We start from the raw sequence: 17363 nt of genomic DNA, 5'->3' as shown, positions 1-17363 counted from the left end.
TGAGAAACACTGAAGAAAGGAACTGAAGATGACACTAGAAAATGGAAAGACTGCCCATGTTCATGGATTGGAAGAATTGATATTGTGAAAATAACTGTACTACCAAAAGCAGTGTACAGATTCAGTGAAATCCCCACCAAAATTCCAAAAACATTCTCACAGGAATATAAAAATGAATGCTAAATTTCATGTAACAGCATAAAAGACCCCCGAGTAGCCAAAACAATCCTGAACAAAAACAACAATTCTAGATGTATCACACAATACCTGGCTTCAAATTATATTACAGAGCCATCAAAAGAAAAATGGTTTAGTACTGGCACAAAAAAGACATGTAGACTAATAAAATAGAAGTTTCAGAAATAAGCACACATAGCACTTAATTTTTTATGAAAGTGCCGAAACATACATTAGAGAAAATATAGCCTCTTCAACAAATACTGCTAGTAAAACTGACATCCACACGTAAAAGACTAAAAGTAGAACCCTGTTTCTTACTTTATATAAAAGAACAGCTCAAAATGTATACTTGTGGCTTACACTTGTATTCTTTTTTTTCTGAATAATTACTTAATATTGTCAAAGTGATGTACAGAGGGGTTACAGTTTCATTCATAAGGCAGTGGGTACATTTCTTGTACAATTTGTTACCTCCTCCCTCATTTCCTCCCTTCCCCCTTTCCATCTCCCCCCACGAGTTGTTCAGTTGGTTTACACCAGATGGTTTTGTAAGTATTGCTCTTGGAGTCATTTGTCTTTTTATCCTCTGTCTCTCAATCTTGATATTCCCTTTCCCTTCCCTAGTTCTAATACCAATATATACAGTATCCAGGGTACTCAGATGAGATACAGTGATAGCGCTGGGACAACCACAGGAAGAGAATACAAGAGGATCATCAACAAAAGAAGATACAGTTTCACATGGCATTTTGAAAGTAATTACAACAGTGATATAACACTCGTTTCCATAACATGGAGCTCATTTCACTTAGCATCATCTTATGTGTTCATAAGGGCATAGCTATTGGGTTCTTGTGATCCTCTGCTGTGACTAGCCTAAACCTGTACTAATTATTCCCTATGAGGGAGACCATAGAGTCCATGTTCCTTTGAGTCTGGCTCACTTCACTTAACTACTGAAAAAGCTGAGATCCAGAGGAACATGGTTTAAAGCAAGTCCTGGCAGAAAAGTCCATGAGTCTTGACAAGCAAACAACTAGACTAGAGTTGTAGTTCAAGTGACAGGAGCACCATTTGAACAAGCAAGCCAAGCAAACAAGAAGGCACTATATTCGTACCTTGATGTTGGCAAAATAATAATAGTATAAATAAATAAATAAAATAATTGTATTAGTGACCTTAATGTAAGACACACAACTTTTCAAACAGAAGAGCATTAAAAAACACACTTGAAGTTAGAACTTTAATCACAAAGTTAACCGACCAGGTTGCATCAAATTAACAGACTTCTGCATACAAAGGAAACAACTTACCAGAGTGAAGAATGCCTACAGGTAGGAGAAAATACAAGCTACTCATGGGATTCATACCCAGAATAATAAAAAGCTTAGAAATTGAGCACCAAAAAAAAAAAAAAAAAAAAAAAAAAAACCACACAGGGCTGGGAATATGGCCTAGTGGCAAGAGTGCTTGCCTCCAACACATGAAACTTTCGGTGATTCCACAGCACCACATATATGGAAAATGGCCAGAAGGGGCGCTGTGGCTCAGGTGGCAGAGTGCTAACCTTGAGCGGGAAGAAGCCAGGGACAGTGCTCAGGCCCTGAGTCCAAGGCCTAGGACTGGCAAAAAAAAAACAAAAAAAACCCAAAAACCCACAAACAATCCAATTAATTAAGAGGCAAATGAATTTAACACACAGTTCTCAAATGAAGAAATGCAAAAATGCAAATAGCCAATGAACACATGAAGAATGTTCAAAGTCCTTTACAATAAGGAAATTCATTCCATTCAAACCATTCTTGAGATTCTGATTCACCCAAGTCATAATAGAAAATAAGCAATAACAAGTCAAGAAAATAAATAATATCAAATGCTGGTGAGGACATATGGAAAGGAACTTTAAAGTTTGTTAGTAGGAATGTAAATAAGTACATCCACTATAGAAATCAGTCTGGAGGCTCCTCAAAAAACTGAAAATAGAACTACCACTACTATATGACCCTGTTATACCATGATTGGACATTGACACAAAGAAATATAAGTCAGCATACAATAGGGGAACCTGCACACCCATGTTTATAACAGCATTATTTGTAGTATCCAATACCTGAAACCAGGCTAGGTGCTTACCTATTGGGGATAGATAAAGAAAATTGAGTGTATGTGTACACAATGGTGTATAATTCAGCCATATAAAGAATAACATTATGTCATTGCAAGAAAATGGATAGAACCAGTAAATCAGTATTTTAAGTAAAATAATCCAGACCTGGAAAGACAAATACCTCCCCAGTGCTAATCTGTACCTTTAAAATGACATGAAAGAGGAAGTGCTTTTTGGAGGCGAGGGATTAGAACCAGCCGGATAGGGTAGAGCAAAAGAAGAGTGATGGGATTGAATGTGGCTATGTGCATGTAGACTCTGTTGTAAAATTAATATGTAGCAATGACATATTTTTAAATAATGACAGGAAATACTATATAAATAAATGTTTTAGAGTATTCATTTTAATAGTATGAAGGGGTACTCAAAACTAGAAAGGGCCACTAGTGTATTAGGACATAAGATCATTGTATATAATCCTTTAAAAAGGGAGAACATTTTTCTCATGAAATATATCAAAAGTTGAAAACAAGTCTCTTTGATTTACTGTTTTCTTTTTTAATTCTAAATTTAGGTGTTCCTTGAATTGGGACAAAAAGAGCCAATTAGACTGGAACATTCTAGCTTTATCTTCTAGGTCACCTACATATTATATATTTGGCCGTGTTTTCCTGATACACAGAGTCCTTTATTTTGGATTGCTTATGGGCCAATTTCTTAATAGAAAATAAACAAGACTGATGAGTCTCATGTTCTTCTCCCCATTCTCCATCCACCTAGACACAACTAACTTACTTATTTTTCCCACCATAGCCTGTTTGGACTCTAGTAGGTCTTTGCTTTATTTCCTTGACTCTTCTCTTCCTTCTCTACCAAAGCCCAGCTCAGATACCATTTCTAGAAGCATTTTCCTTCGAGGACTGATTGGAACTTAGTACCCATTTCTGCTCCCAGCACTTGAGGTACTTGCACATCCTCTTCCTGATGACTCACCTTAGTGTCCATCTTTCTAGGGATGCAGAGCTGTGAAGGGTGATAATCTTGCCTTAATCATATTTGTTAGTCCCACACCCATTATTTTGCACCTGCTTGATGTTTGCTTACTTGGAATTGGTGATGACTCATATGCATTTTTATCTGATCTTTGTTGTTAGTAGTTGTTCTTTTTATTGTATTAAAAGTTGGCTCTGTTTTTCAGTTACAGCTAAGAGACAGCAGCATTTCCTGCCCCCTGATCAGATAAACAGATTTTGTGACCACTGATGCCACATATTAGGCTCCATGTTTATACAGAGCAGTAACCACACACTTATTTGTGTAGTGTGTGTTGTGTGGGTATGTGTGTTTACAGTATTCTAGTACTAGTAAGCTATTTCTTTTTTTTTAACTTTTTATTAAGTAGTTGTACAAGGGGTTTCAGTTTCACAAGTCAGATTATGAGTACAATGCATCTTAATCAATGTGAATAGTTTGTTTGCAAAGAGAAATGTATCTTATTTTTTATTATTAAGTAGTTGTACAACATAGTTGCCATTTTACGAAGCAGTATATGAATATACAGTGCATCTTGGCCCGTGTCACCCCTTTCCACATCCTCCCCACCCCTCCTAACTTGCTGCTTCACCTCACTTGAAAAGAGAAATTTAGATACAGATGAAGTCTAAAAAAACTTTAAAAATCAAGATATTGACTTTTTTTAATCCTCTTGCATCTGAACTCTTTTTCTATTTGGTTTATCTCTTCTGTTTTGTTTTTTTAACATATTAGGAGTCCTTTTATGAGACCTATCCCTACTGTGAATAATAACACCTTTAGTGGAAAGTATTATATTTAAGTGACTTACAGCCATGTCTTGTGGTGTGCAACTCTAATCCCAGTACTCAGGAAGCTGAGGTGGAAGAATGGCCGCTGGAGGCCAGCTGGCACTACAGAGTTAGTTCCATGTCAGCCTTGGCTATGTAATGAGACACTGCCTCAAAAAAGTGGTTACAGTATACATTACCATTAGACCATTTAGGCATAAAAATACCATGTCTGTTCTTTCTACAGTAGGTGGTCCTTCTCTCCCATATCAACTTAGATGTATATATGGAACTTAGTTGCCAGGACAAACTATCATCTACCTCTAATCTTGGGAGAAGCTTAGGGGGTAGGATGCTACATTTTCAAAAAAAAAAAAAAAAGAAATGTGCTTCACCTCTATTTTTCTTTATTTTCCCCAATTTTTATAGGCAGGAAATTTTAAAATAAACTAATGACCATTCACCAAATGAATTAAACCAAATAAGTTATTACATAACCTTTTTTCCCTCTTTTAATCTCCAAATGCTACCAAATGTGCTTCTTCCATCCATTAGACATTCGTAACCCAAGGGAAGAACAGATCAAGCTGCTTCCGGCTAAGTTTTCCACTCTCATTGCTTTAACTCTGGAGGACATGTCTGGATCATGGCCATCATTTTCTATTACTTCATTTAATCCTTGCTATTTTGACAGTAAGCGGACAGTGATTTGCTTTACAATGCATCATTTGTGTTTGTCTGCTACAATCGTCATTATAAATACAGGCCTTCTTGATGACATAAACTTCATCTATTTCGATCATAAATGTCAGAGGGTTTTTCTTTTCTTTTTAGTGATTTACTTAGGAGACTGTAAAGGTCATTTCAAACACAGCTATTTTTAGAGTCAGCATATTTTAAAAAACACATTATTCTATACAAATTAATTCTGTAATAAGGAAACTGTATATTTAAATACTTAAAAATATGGCCCTACTAACTTGAATAGGTAATAACTTTTATTAAAGTTGACTTATAAGAAGTTTAATCATCAAGATATTTGGAAGATGCTTTCCAGGGGCTAGTGTGAACCAGGAAATGTATTCAGCCTGGTCTCTGCTCTCTTAGGTCATGTGGGGGAGACAGAAAACAATTCTACCACATTATAAAATTGTAAGTGTATATGCTATCAGAAGGCATGCTGTGACAGGAAACTTTTTAGGGTGTCAGAGAAGGCATCTACCATTTCATTGTGGATCTGAGGTGTGTGCATTTTCAGCAAAGAGAACAAGGCCCAGAAAATTGCTGGCATGGAACATGGAACCTGATAATTTCAGAAACAAAAAGAAATGCCATCTAGCAGATGAACAGAGATGAACTGGAGCGCCATACAGAGACATCTTGGATTCATGCAAAACTCCCTGTCTCCAAAAACTCAGGATTGAGGGACAGCAATAAGGGTTGATCAGATTCACATGCTGAGAGGTCTGATAGGAATGTGGGGTCTAGCCTGGAGTGCACTACCATTAGAGCTTTCTGCCTTGCTGGAGATGGTTATATCTTTTTCCCTGCCTAGTACAATAGGCAGGGGCCACATGGATCTGCTGAGCCCTGCTGGAAAACTGAATTTGTCTTTTTAATTTTAATAAATTGAAATTAAAATAGTGAGCATTATCAGAATGGAAGCCGGAAATGAGCTCACAGGTCATCACAAACACTGAGGCAGGAGGTAATAGTCACTTGGGCCTGGATCATATTGGTGAGAACAAAGAGGAATAGATGGCTTCAAGAGATATACAAAAAAATAAAATTCAGAGTTTGGGAATTCATTATGTGTCAGAATGAAGGAAAACAGAAGAATTGAAAATAGCTACCTAAGGTCTTTGTTTTATGGTGTTGTTTTCTGTGGTGCTAGGAAATTGAAGCCAGGGCCTGTACAGGTAAAGCAAATGCTCCACCATAAAATTGCATTCCCAGCCTCATGGACTTCCTGATTTCTCTTGTATATGGAGGGAAAAATAGAAACCAGAGCCAGAGATAAAATTGAAGGGGAAATGATAATTTAGGTCTTAGCAAGTTGAATTTTGGAGCCAAGTGGTGTTGTAGGCATCAAACAGTTCTTTAATAGCTATATGTATTACTTTTGTACAACTAAATCCAATCTACTTTTAGTAGATAAAATTAGTTACAATAAGTTACAAAACTTAGAAGCTTATCTTGTTAATGCTCAGAAATCTCTAGATTCTAACATTGTTGTTTCAAATACAGCGTGTTTCTGGTTGTATAAGCAAATAGGCTTGAAAGAAGGTGGAGGATATATGGGAAAGATCCAAACGTGAGACCCTGTGTTCATTGTGAAGTCAATGGCTCTGTACCTCACTAGAATTTCATTTAGCTTCTCTCTCTTGATTGTCTTGCTTTTAAAATGAGTAGTTGCACCTGTTGTTGCAAGATTGTTGGTAATTTTTGCAGTGGATCTGGCATAAAAATAATGGCCTAGGAGATGAATTGTGCAAATGAAGTATTTGAAGGAAGAATCCTTACTACTGCCCTGCTCTATCTGTTATTGACCCTTCAGTTTGACAACACTAGAAAACTTTGCTAAAAGCAAAGATATGAGAAACTTCATGTTTTAATGCAAGCCACTTTTTATACAGATTTGTTATCATAGTTTGGGCAGTTTTATATTATTCAGAACCAAAAGAAATAAAAATGTATTGAATTGTGTACTGTGAAACATCTTAATTTGGTATGTTTTACTAGCAAATGCAATTTTTAGAATTAGAGGTGATTATCTTTTATCTTCATGTTTACAAAAATTCCCTGGTTATGAAGAGCATATCACATTAGTTCATAGGCCATCTGCTCATCTCAGAATATCTTTCTGAAAATAGGATATTTGTTAGAATTTAAATATAACATTGAGTTGCAGTTGACATGGGGTTTTGCATCCTAGTTGCTAATGTGATTTTGCTGTATTATCTGAATTAAAAGCTGAGTCATTCTGAAATTCATTTCCCTTTCTTTTCAGATCATGTATCAGTTGGAGGGCTTGGAGACAGCTTTTATGAATATTTGCTCAAGGCATGGTTAATGTCTGACAAGACAGATCTAGAAGCTAAGAAGATGTATTTTGATGCTGTTCAGGTAACCCAATATTTACATCATCTTTCCACTCAGCTCTAACTTAGAGCTTGCGTGTTAATCAGGTTTGATGGGAAAAAAATAGAATCATACATGAGTGGGTTAAGAAGTATACCTACTTAGGTAGAGTTCAGTATTTGCCAATGTAATTATAACAATGGTAATCATATATGATGTTTTTAGGTCTAATGGGGAAGTTGTACATTTCTAATATAGTTTAGACCTCACTTAAAAGTCACATATCTGAAAAAGAGATATAGTTATGAACCACACAGTAATGCAGTCAACACAGATCATGTACATGAAAGCGTCCCAGAAGATAATAATGGTGGCTGATATCACAGTCATTTTTTTAGTCTGTACAAGTCTATCCTATCATGTTCACACAATGTATTTGTCTTAACAGTGTATTACTCAGGAGATATCCCCTTTATTAAGAAAATTGGCTCTATTCTTTCAGGAAAATGAGTATTCTCCTTATAACTACATTTAAAATTATAGGAGATAAATTCTGAATTTATTTCCTGAGTATTGACTGCATTAAAGTTTCCCAGGATTTATTGACAGTCCAAATGGCTACTGCCATTCGAAGCTGACTTGTTTGCAGAGACAGTACTATATGGAAATACACATATAAAAATATAACCAGATAGTTCATTAATACTGTTTGAAGATCTTTTTTATAGTTCAGGAGAGATGAGAGGAAACACATAATGAATTACAGAACAGTAATGTTATATAGATACCTTAAATGAAGCGGTTTGTTCTCACAATACTTTAAGTATTTATTTACCCAGTTTTATACATAAAGTTGCTAATCTTCAGGGAGCTCACATGAGGAATCAGAATGTAAACTGTAAAATGTGAGCATGGCTTCAAGTGGTAGAGTACCTGCTTAGCAAATGCAAGTGTGAAGCCTTCAAGTCAAACTCCAATAATGCAATAATTCATATTTTAGAAATATATAAATATAATGTTTGAAAGTAAACAAATTAAAATATTTTATATAAAACATTTTGCCCAAATTTCCAGCAACCATTTTAGCAGAATCAGATATCTTAAATGATTAAGAAACTTACATATATATACACATACATATATACATATATACATATATACACATATATAACTCCAATGCATTATTTTAATATTACATATTACATATCAAAGATTCTTGGATAATGAATGTTACAAAATTATGACTAAATCCTTAGAAAATTAACCTTTTTCATGATTGCTCAGAGATTTTTTTTAATTGTTTTTTGAGTTTGTTGTTTTGTTTTGTTTTGTTTTGCCATTCCTGGCTGGAACTCCAGGCTGGCTTCTTTTTGCTCAATGCAACACTCTACCACTTGAACCACAGTGCCACTTCTGGCTCTTTCTGTTTATGTGGTGCTAAGGAATCAAACCCAGGGCTTCATGCATGCTAGGCAAGCACTATACCACTACGCCATATTCCCAGCCCTTGCTCAGAGTTATTTGTAATCAACTGTGTTACTTAATAAGAAAAAATAGAAATTTGAAGCCCTAATAATTTATTGTCTTTCTTAACAAAGAAGGCTAAGGTGATTTTGACCTAGGTCTATGTGTTTATTTAACTATAAATGTAGTTGTCTTTGATCAGGGTAATAACTAGGTTGGATTTTCGATTGCTTTCCTTCCTTGGTCAGTTGAAAGCTTCCTGAAGCAAAGCACACACCGCTCATTACTACTCATGGATAGGGGTCAGGACTCCTTAGACGGCCTTGGTGCACACACTTTTCTTAGGGCATATTGATGGACATAAAACACAAAGATATGATCCCTCTGGTCCTTTGACCTCACCTGGTAACACTAGAAAAGTCATTAATATGAAGTTTGTTTCCCTCCTTGCTGTCAGAGTCCAAGTTTGTATCTAGGGAGTTCTCTATTCTGATTTCCATGATCTCATGCTCCAGTCACCAAACTGCAGAGATTTTAAATATTTTAATCCTAATAAAGCCTTCTAAAGGCTTGATGTTCCAAGAAAGGCAGCTCTAAAATATTCTTTGAAATATCCTCTTCCCCTGGTTTTTAAAGACTTGATGTTCCAAGAAAGGCAGCTATAAAATATTCTTTGAAATACCCTCTTCCCCTGGTTTCTAGAACTACACTCATGTAACTTTTAGTATATTCTGTTTAGACAAGTCATTGACAGGAAAATCCATTAAGAGCAAATGAAGTCAAAGTGTTTCCTGTTTCCCTTAATAGCAAAAACATTTTCAACCCATTGTGTATTTTTAACTTAGAGAGCAGCTCTAGAACAACCAAACTTACAATTTTGAGAAATAATGATGTTTTGTAGAGCAAAGTTTCTTTTTGCTACATGTTCTTTTTATTAGCAAAAATTAATTGCAGAAAAGAATACACTTGTTTTATTCTTGTACATGCACATAATGTACTTTAACCATATTCACCACTTTCACCACTCATTTTCAACCTCCAATTTTGATTCACCCCCTTTTTTAACAGTTTCCAATGGGTCTCATTATACTATTTACATGAAGAAAGAGAGAGAGAGAGAGAGAAAGAGAGCATGCACATATATATGTATATATACACACATATATAGTACTTCAATCATATTCATATTCTGTACTTTAAGTGATTATCATAAGCCAGAACAGTGATTCATACTTATGGTTTCAGCTAGTCTAGGAGGTTGAGGCAAAAAGATTGCCAAAGACCAGGAGTTCAAGGCCTGCCTAGGAAATACAGCAAGATTCTGTTCCTCCCCTGCCACCCCCACACATAAGCAAAATACCATCATCAAGGATGATGCCTTAAATTATTTTTGTTCTAGAGCCTATCTGAAGATCTCATTAGGAATACACAATAGTGAAAGATACCTGGGCAGGTAACATATCAGACATTTAGAATTCCAATGACTTCATCAAATTAATAATTTTCAAATGTAAAAAGGCTAAACCACAGGATATATTTTAGTCTTTCTTTTAATCCTGTGTGTAAGCTTGACACAAAAATTTATTAGACCCACTAAAGGCTATTTTTCCTTTTCTCCATTTAGTTAAATTTTCCAATATCCACCCAAAACCATTGCTTGAAGGTTTTGGAATTTCATTTTAGTTTATTTTAAGAGGTAGCAAGTTGGACAGCACCATGCCAAAAATAATATAGTACTTTATTCAATATCCGTAACTGGGTAATAATGTTTCCCTAATCTATCCTCAAAATCTATTACTCTTGCCATGTAGAAAGAATATTTTCTTGCGTGATGCACAAGCATTTGCTTGAAGGACTTTATTGCAATTTGTGTTATGAGAAGTATAAATAGCTGAGATGTTCAGTTGCATTAAATAAGAATGAAATATCCATGTAATAAGTAAACCATCAATAAAATTAACCACAGTTAATGAGCATAGTATGTTCATTTATTTCTTACTGTCTTACTTTCATTTGTTTCATTTCTAGTAAAGGCAGGAAAAGTTTTATCTGCCTGTTTATTTATTTTCACTTATTTTCTCTCTACTATCTCCAGATGTGCTTCCAGAAAGCCCTTTTTTAACAGCAGTGACAAATATAGACACAATCAGAAAGGAGTTTCCTTGTATAATGTAGGGGGCATTTTCTGCTAGAGAATTTAGTCATTAGACATTAATATTATGCTTCATTTTTGCTTTTTAAAACGTAATCCTTTTATATTTCCATATCTGGTGTTAACTGTTTTTAAAAATAGTGATGTAAGAAAAACTTAATAATTCACTTGTAGGAACAGTCAGTTTTCTCCCAGATGTAGAGATATTTGTTATTCTTTAAAATTGGTTATGCACAAATTACTGCAATAGGATAATTAGGGAAGAAGTTAATTCAGGCTCTTGTTACCATACTGGAGATGTAAACGGTGATGACCAGGGACTTTTATCAAGTTTCAATTTTAGTGCTGACTGGTGTGGTATTTTTCCAATAAATCTTATTATCTATCTTTTATGGATAAGGATTCTGACATTTAGGGGTAAGTAAGCAAAGAGTTCAGGGGTTTTAGCAGAGCTGGAATATGAAGGTATAACGTCTAACTCAAGAAGAGCCCTTTTTGCCACTGTTTAGCTGCTTCTCAAGTCTAAGGGAGTGGAAGGCAGAATAGTGCCACCGTCCTGGATCATACACCAAAATGCACTCTGTGCTCTACAGCTTGCACTGTATTTTACCATTTGTGGATATTAAAATGCACTAACCCAACTATTACCACTGCACCAGTCCCCGTCTTTGACAAGCAAATCACTATTAGATTGTTTGCCATGATCCAAACAATCCAACTGGGCTGGCCCAACAAATGGAAATTCTAGCTAACGAAACTAAAAAAGGATAAATTAGAGTACAGCAAGCAGTAACATAACCTGTGGGGTTGAATTGGATTTGCAACACCAAACTCAAGTTGAGAGTCAGAATTGTTTTCTTTTTTTTTTTCTTACAGTATAGTAATACCATGGTATTTACTAGATACTTGAGAAGAGCTTGCAAAATGGTAAAAATCAGTATTCTTTTCAGGCCATTGAGACTCACTTGATCCGCAAGTCTAGTGGGGGCCTTACATACATCGCAGAGTGGAAAGGAGGGCTCCTGGAGCACAAGATGGGCCACCTGACCTGCTTTGCAGGAGGCATGTTTGCACTGGGAGCAGATGGAGCTCCTGAAGCCTTGACCCAGCACTACCTTGAACTTGGGGCTGAAATTGCCCGCACCTGTCATGAATCTTACAATCGCACCTGTAAGTCTATGTGATTCTTTATACTCCATTCCCTCTCCTTTGATTTCAGTTAGTGAGGAACTTGGTCATTGAAAGAATATCTACTGTGCCTGGTGAAACTTAAGCTCCATAGTTAAGATCTTCAAGGAACTGGTATTTATGTCTAAAAGGTACTGCTTTTATATCTTGAAACCCTTGGTTTGCCAGGTCACAAAAATCCAGGTACAGAAGTGATAAGCAGTTTAATTTACTCACCCCTGCTTTAGCTATGGAGCATTGAACAAAAAGCCTCTGTCCCAGTACAAAAAGAAACCATTTTATTGACCATTATTAATCTTCCCCCATCCGTATAAAATAGATCATGCTTCTGGCTTCTGTTAGTAAAAATAAATTTTGGAAGTATTAAGATTAAATAGCTCCTTTTCTAACACTGAAAGAATCCTCAACCACTGAAGTCATTGCTAAAGAGTGTGTTTTTACCAAGAGCTTGTGCTCACACTTGTAATCCTTAGCTACTCAGGAGCTGAGATCTGAGGATCATGGTTTGAAATCAGCCCAGGCAGAAGAGTCTGTAAGATTGTTTTATCTCCAATTACCTACCAGAAAAACCAGAAGCAAAGCTATGGCCCAGTGGTAGAGTACCAGCCTCAAACAAAAAAACTAAGGGGGACAAGGCCTACCTAACCACTAAGTTCAATCTACAGTACTAGCACAAAATAATAAGAATAATTTATTAATAATAATGTGGTTTTGAAGGCTTGTACTCATCTGGTCATTGCTCAGGAAATAGGGCTTAAATGGGGGAAAAAAGGGGTTATTACCATTTTTTAAAATAGATTCTTTCAGATGATTAAATTTTGAAAGTATACTAACACTGTGTTTTATAAATGCTGTAACTAGAACTTAAAATGATTGTTTAGTCATGCTGACTTTAATGTGGTTAAGCACTGTTTGCTTCTTCAAACTTAACAGACTCTAAACATTGTATATACTTCAGTAACCCTTGTTCCCCTATTGCATGTCTATTAGTTATGAAACTGGGACCAGAAGCATTCAGATTTGATGGTGGTGTTGAAGCCATTGCTACCAGGCAGAACGAAAAATATTACATCCTACGGCCAGAAGTTATTGAGACTTACATGTACATGTGGCGACTGACTCATGATCCGAAGTATAGGAAATGGGCCTGGGAAGCTGTGGAGGTGATGTTGTAGTTTGCATTTACTTTTTTACAGATAAATGTCATAGTACAAAATGTTCTGTGATTTCCTATAAATCCAGCATAACAACTTTTCTGTGATTTTTAAAGCTTTCCTTGTACATGTACATGCATATAAATTAAGTCACATCTCAGAAGGTCTACAGAAGGTAGTCTATAGGACTTTGGGATATTTTTTTTCTTTGTACACTTTTCCTTTAGTAACCTGGACCTCACCTTTTCATACAGACATCTGGCTTACTGAGAGTGATTCATCTTCCCGCCCCCCTTGCTCCTCCCTCCCTGGCTTAGACTGTTGCCAGACTTTCTTTGACATGTTGAAGTTGCCTGGATCTGTTCTGTCCTCCAGTTCAGACCAAATTCAAGCAGACAGCCTGAATAGCAAGGGTCATTCTTAGAAACACCTTGGGATTCACTCTTGAAAAGCCCTTTGAATTAGAGATTCTTCCTCATCTCTTAGATGGAAGAATTTTTGTCTGTCCTCACAGTAGTTCTTACTCACTTAAGATTTAACTCATGCTGTCACATTCCTAACCTTCTCAACCCCAAAGTGCAGTCGGCTAGGATCAGGTTTGTCTTTCATGGTGTGTTTAGATCTCCAGGTAGACTTCTTATGTATGTTCTCAATATTTGTACCATCAGAGATCTTTCCAAAAGTAAATGTACAATTGTTTCCGTTTAAGTATAACAAATTGTCTGTTTGGTCTTTGGCTTTCAATTGGACCTAGTTTGTGTTTCTGAGTTTTCTGCCTAAAACTGTCATAAATTTTCATTCAGTTTGAATCCTGATTGTAGCTGAATCTTAGCAGTACAATAATAGTGGTTATTAACAAATCAGTTTACATAATTTTTTCCTCCTTTGTAACACAGGCCCTGGAAAGTCACTGCAAGGTAAACGGCGGCTACTCTGGCCTAAGGGATGTTTACTTCATTCATGAGAACTATGATGATGTCCAACAGAGTTTCTTCCTGGCAGAAACACTAAAGTAAGCAAATGATTCTCAAAGGATAGGGCTGAGATACCTGAATACCTCCTTTGTAGATGATGTCTTTATTGAGAACACATTCAAATTATTCCAAGAATGCCATTGTACATGCATGTCAGTAATTGCTTTCAGTGTTTACAGTCATTAGGATGACTGATGTCTTAGGATGATTTTATTTGTTTTTCATACATTAGCACCACCAAAGCACAGAGTAAATTCTTGGACACAAATAAGTGTGTATCCATCCCCCAGAGTTCTGATAGACTTGACAATTTTTTGTGGCCTTCGCAAGATGAATGGAGCCATTCTGTGGCCTCAGTGCCTGGTATGATCGCTCAAGCCTTATAAACTCATGTTTCCCTTCCAGATATTTGTACTTAATATTTTCTGATGATGATCTTCTTCCATTGGAGCACTGGATTTTCAACACCGAGGCCCATCTTCTCCCTATACTCCGTGCAGAACGAAAGAAAGTGGAAGAGAAATAAAAGACTTTTTTTTCATTTCATTCTGTTTCATTCCTTCCATTCTATACCTTAATCATTCCTTTTTCCAGTGATCAGACACATGATGTACTTTTATCACTAAGTCTGTGATTATTCTAAGTTCTACAACTGTTTTGCAGTCTTTTATGTTTATTATCATGGCATCAATTGGACCTCTGTTCCTTACTCCTTTTGTTATTCAGCCAGTGGATCCATGGATTTATTTGTTTCTGTGTGTTTTTCTTTAAAAAATCCATTAGCTCTGGAATTCATGAAGGTAAGATAGCACTTTCATGAAACTGAGTAGTGGTATGCCAATGACCTCTTAATTACAATTTGATTTGACTGCAAAACTCTTTCCTCCTCTATGAGGAGATGATGTCTGCTTTAAGCTGTAATGTTTTGCCATGTTGCAAAAAGCCATAATAATAAATTATTAAAACAATTTTTTTTTCCTTTTTGAGTTTATGTTGATCTGGTTTGTCTATCCACCGGAGACAGATCTTATAACTGTGACAGCCTCCTTATGCGGGTCTATCATTATTTGATAGAATGTCTTCTAAAATATTTCATTTACATTGTGATTCAAACTACAGAGTCATCCAAAAGACTCATGTTGACTTCATTTCTTTAGAACTGCAGTAAATTTTGATTGGTTAATTATATTAGTGTTTCTTAACCTGTGTGTTTGCTCTCTGCTTTGACTCTAAATGGCGCGGGTCATCTCTGGATCACATCTGCTGCTTCGTTTCTTCCTCTACTCTGCATGACATGAAGTGAGCTCTCAGGTTTTATAGAGCTCTGCTGTCATGGACATACATTTTTAAAGGGGAACTGTAACTTTTAATGTGCTAGTTTCTGCTTTTAATGGAATATGGAAACAGACTTGGTCTCTAAAGAGAGGGTGAGAATTTCATATGGCTCTAAGCTCATTTGTTTGTATTTCAGCATTACTTTTTTTTCCTTCAAAAAGCATTCCATTTGGGTAAGGTTTTTCAGATTGGAAAGGGGCCCTTTTTCAAATGTCGTAAATTATTTCACTTCAGCTTATGAAAGCAAGATTGCACTCTATGAAAGAGCCTTTGTCAGCTTATCTATTTGTAGTCAGTTAAGGAAAATCTAATAAATTCCTGTGTCAAGTAAGAACAGAATATATTCAGTATGGTTACATTCAACATAAAGATCCCAACTTAGAAGTAGTGTGTAAGAAGGGACGGTCTCAGTCATCTGTGGTTGGATCTGCTCAGATCAAAATAATCATGTGATTCTCCTAAACTTGTTTCAAAACAAATAACTTTCTCAAGAACAGACTTATCAACATCTTGTGTTTGCTCATCATATTGGTCTCTATATGAAGTGAAATGATGATGTGTTATATGAAGGTATAATGACTTTGACAACATCAATTTTCACCCGACGATGATGAAACAGATCAGTGAGAGACCATGAATAAGACAAAGCATAGAAAGTTGCTGCATTCATAGTTTTAGTTTTAAAGCAGTCTAATAGCAGCAGTTTCACATGATCCAACCTAATCTTTTTTGAAGACAATTATTTCCTTAGCTCTTAATAGACAATAGTTTTAGCTATTTCAGCTGTCAAAAGTATCTCAAAAGATTTCCTTTGTCTAAGAGGACTACCTTGTTGGGCCTGTTTTTGTTTTCAGTATTGTACATTTGGGATATGTCAAAGAATAAAGTAGTCAAATTGGTAAATGAGTCAGATCCTCAGTCCATCAGTGTGCCATGTTGACATGTCTCTGACACAGAATAACTCCCACAGCTTATCTTGGGCTCACCCAATGAAATGGGTGCATTACAAGAGTCTTCTTCCCTACATCTCGAAGGAAAAATATAAAAATGTCTTCCTACAGGATTATAATTTTCATATGAATGTCCCTGAACTGGAAACTTTGATTTCCTATGCATTTCAGCTTGGCTGATGGAGAATACAAAGCTGATGAATATTTCTGCAACAGAAAGTGTAAAAATCAGCTTGTGAGTACATGCTACACTATTGTATCTTTTTTTTATCCTGGCCTAAGTAGACAAGTAGATGTAGCACATATTCACAAGTTGCTTTGCTGTTGGGAGGAATTGTTTTCTTCTTCAGTTCTGGAACTTAAATTTCTTAACCTAATTCCAAAAACACCAAAAATGTACACGAGATTGATATTATAATAATGTAATTTAAACTTAAACTTTGTGTTATTTTAAACAACTGAAGTCTCTAGGTAGATACTTTCATTCATTTTCAACAAAACTGTGTGGTTGAATTTACATGTGTACCTTACTTACACCCTCATTAAAGACGAAATTTCAGATAGCACTTAATTTGTGTTTACGCAATGTTTCAATATGCTTTGTGCAGTTACTATTACATGCATAAATTTATTCCAATTTATAGAACTCAGTGACTTCTTGTCATGTGCATTACCCATTTTTACATTGACTTTTTCATTTGTTCATAAATCCATTCTGTCATTTCCAACTTTATATAAAACTCTAATGTTACAGGAAGCATAATAGATTGACACATAATTTTTAAAAATTATATTTGTAAAAATTTCTCTATTGTGAATAAAGTCTTTTAATATATCTCCTCATGTGTCATGTTTTTCTCCCTTTATGTAAAAGTACATATGTCTAGAGGTGAGTATAAAGAGTTACACGTGGAAATATTAGCTCCTACAGTTGCATACTATAACTAGGTGATCTGAACAATAAACACTCCCAATA

General features: G+C 35.7%; 1 protein-coding gene across 2 annotated transcripts in view; it reads left to right on the top strand.

The window, feature by feature from the left end:
• The window catches only part of Man1a1 (mannosidase alpha class 1A member 1), a 165574-nt gene extending 150505 nt beyond the window's left edge, over positions 1-15069 (top strand). For both annotated transcript variants that reach the window (XM_048353993.1, XM_048353994.1), the window contains exons 9-13: positions 7100-7215; positions 11737-11956; positions 12965-13137; positions 14025-14140; positions 14508-15069. In XM_048353993.1, coding sequence (XP_048209950.1) covers positions 7100-7215; positions 11737-11956; positions 12965-13137; positions 14025-14140; positions 14508-14628 — 746 coding nt within the window. In that variant the 3' untranslated portion in view covers positions 14629-15069. The remainder of the gene's footprint in view (positions 1-7099; positions 7216-11736; positions 11957-12964; positions 13138-14024; positions 14141-14507) is intronic.
• The last annotated feature ends 2294 nt before the right edge of the window (positions 15070-17363 follow it).

Source organism: Perognathus longimembris, chromosome 9 (assembly GCF_023159225.1).
Source record: "Perognathus longimembris pacificus isolate PPM17 chromosome 9, ASM2315922v1, whole genome shotgun sequence".
Classification (NCBI taxonomy): Eukaryota; Metazoa; Chordata; class Mammalia; order Rodentia; family Heteromyidae; genus Perognathus; species Perognathus longimembris.
The sequence above is the reverse complement of the archived record's forward strand: the minus strand, read 5'-3'. Positions and strand labels throughout refer to the sequence as shown.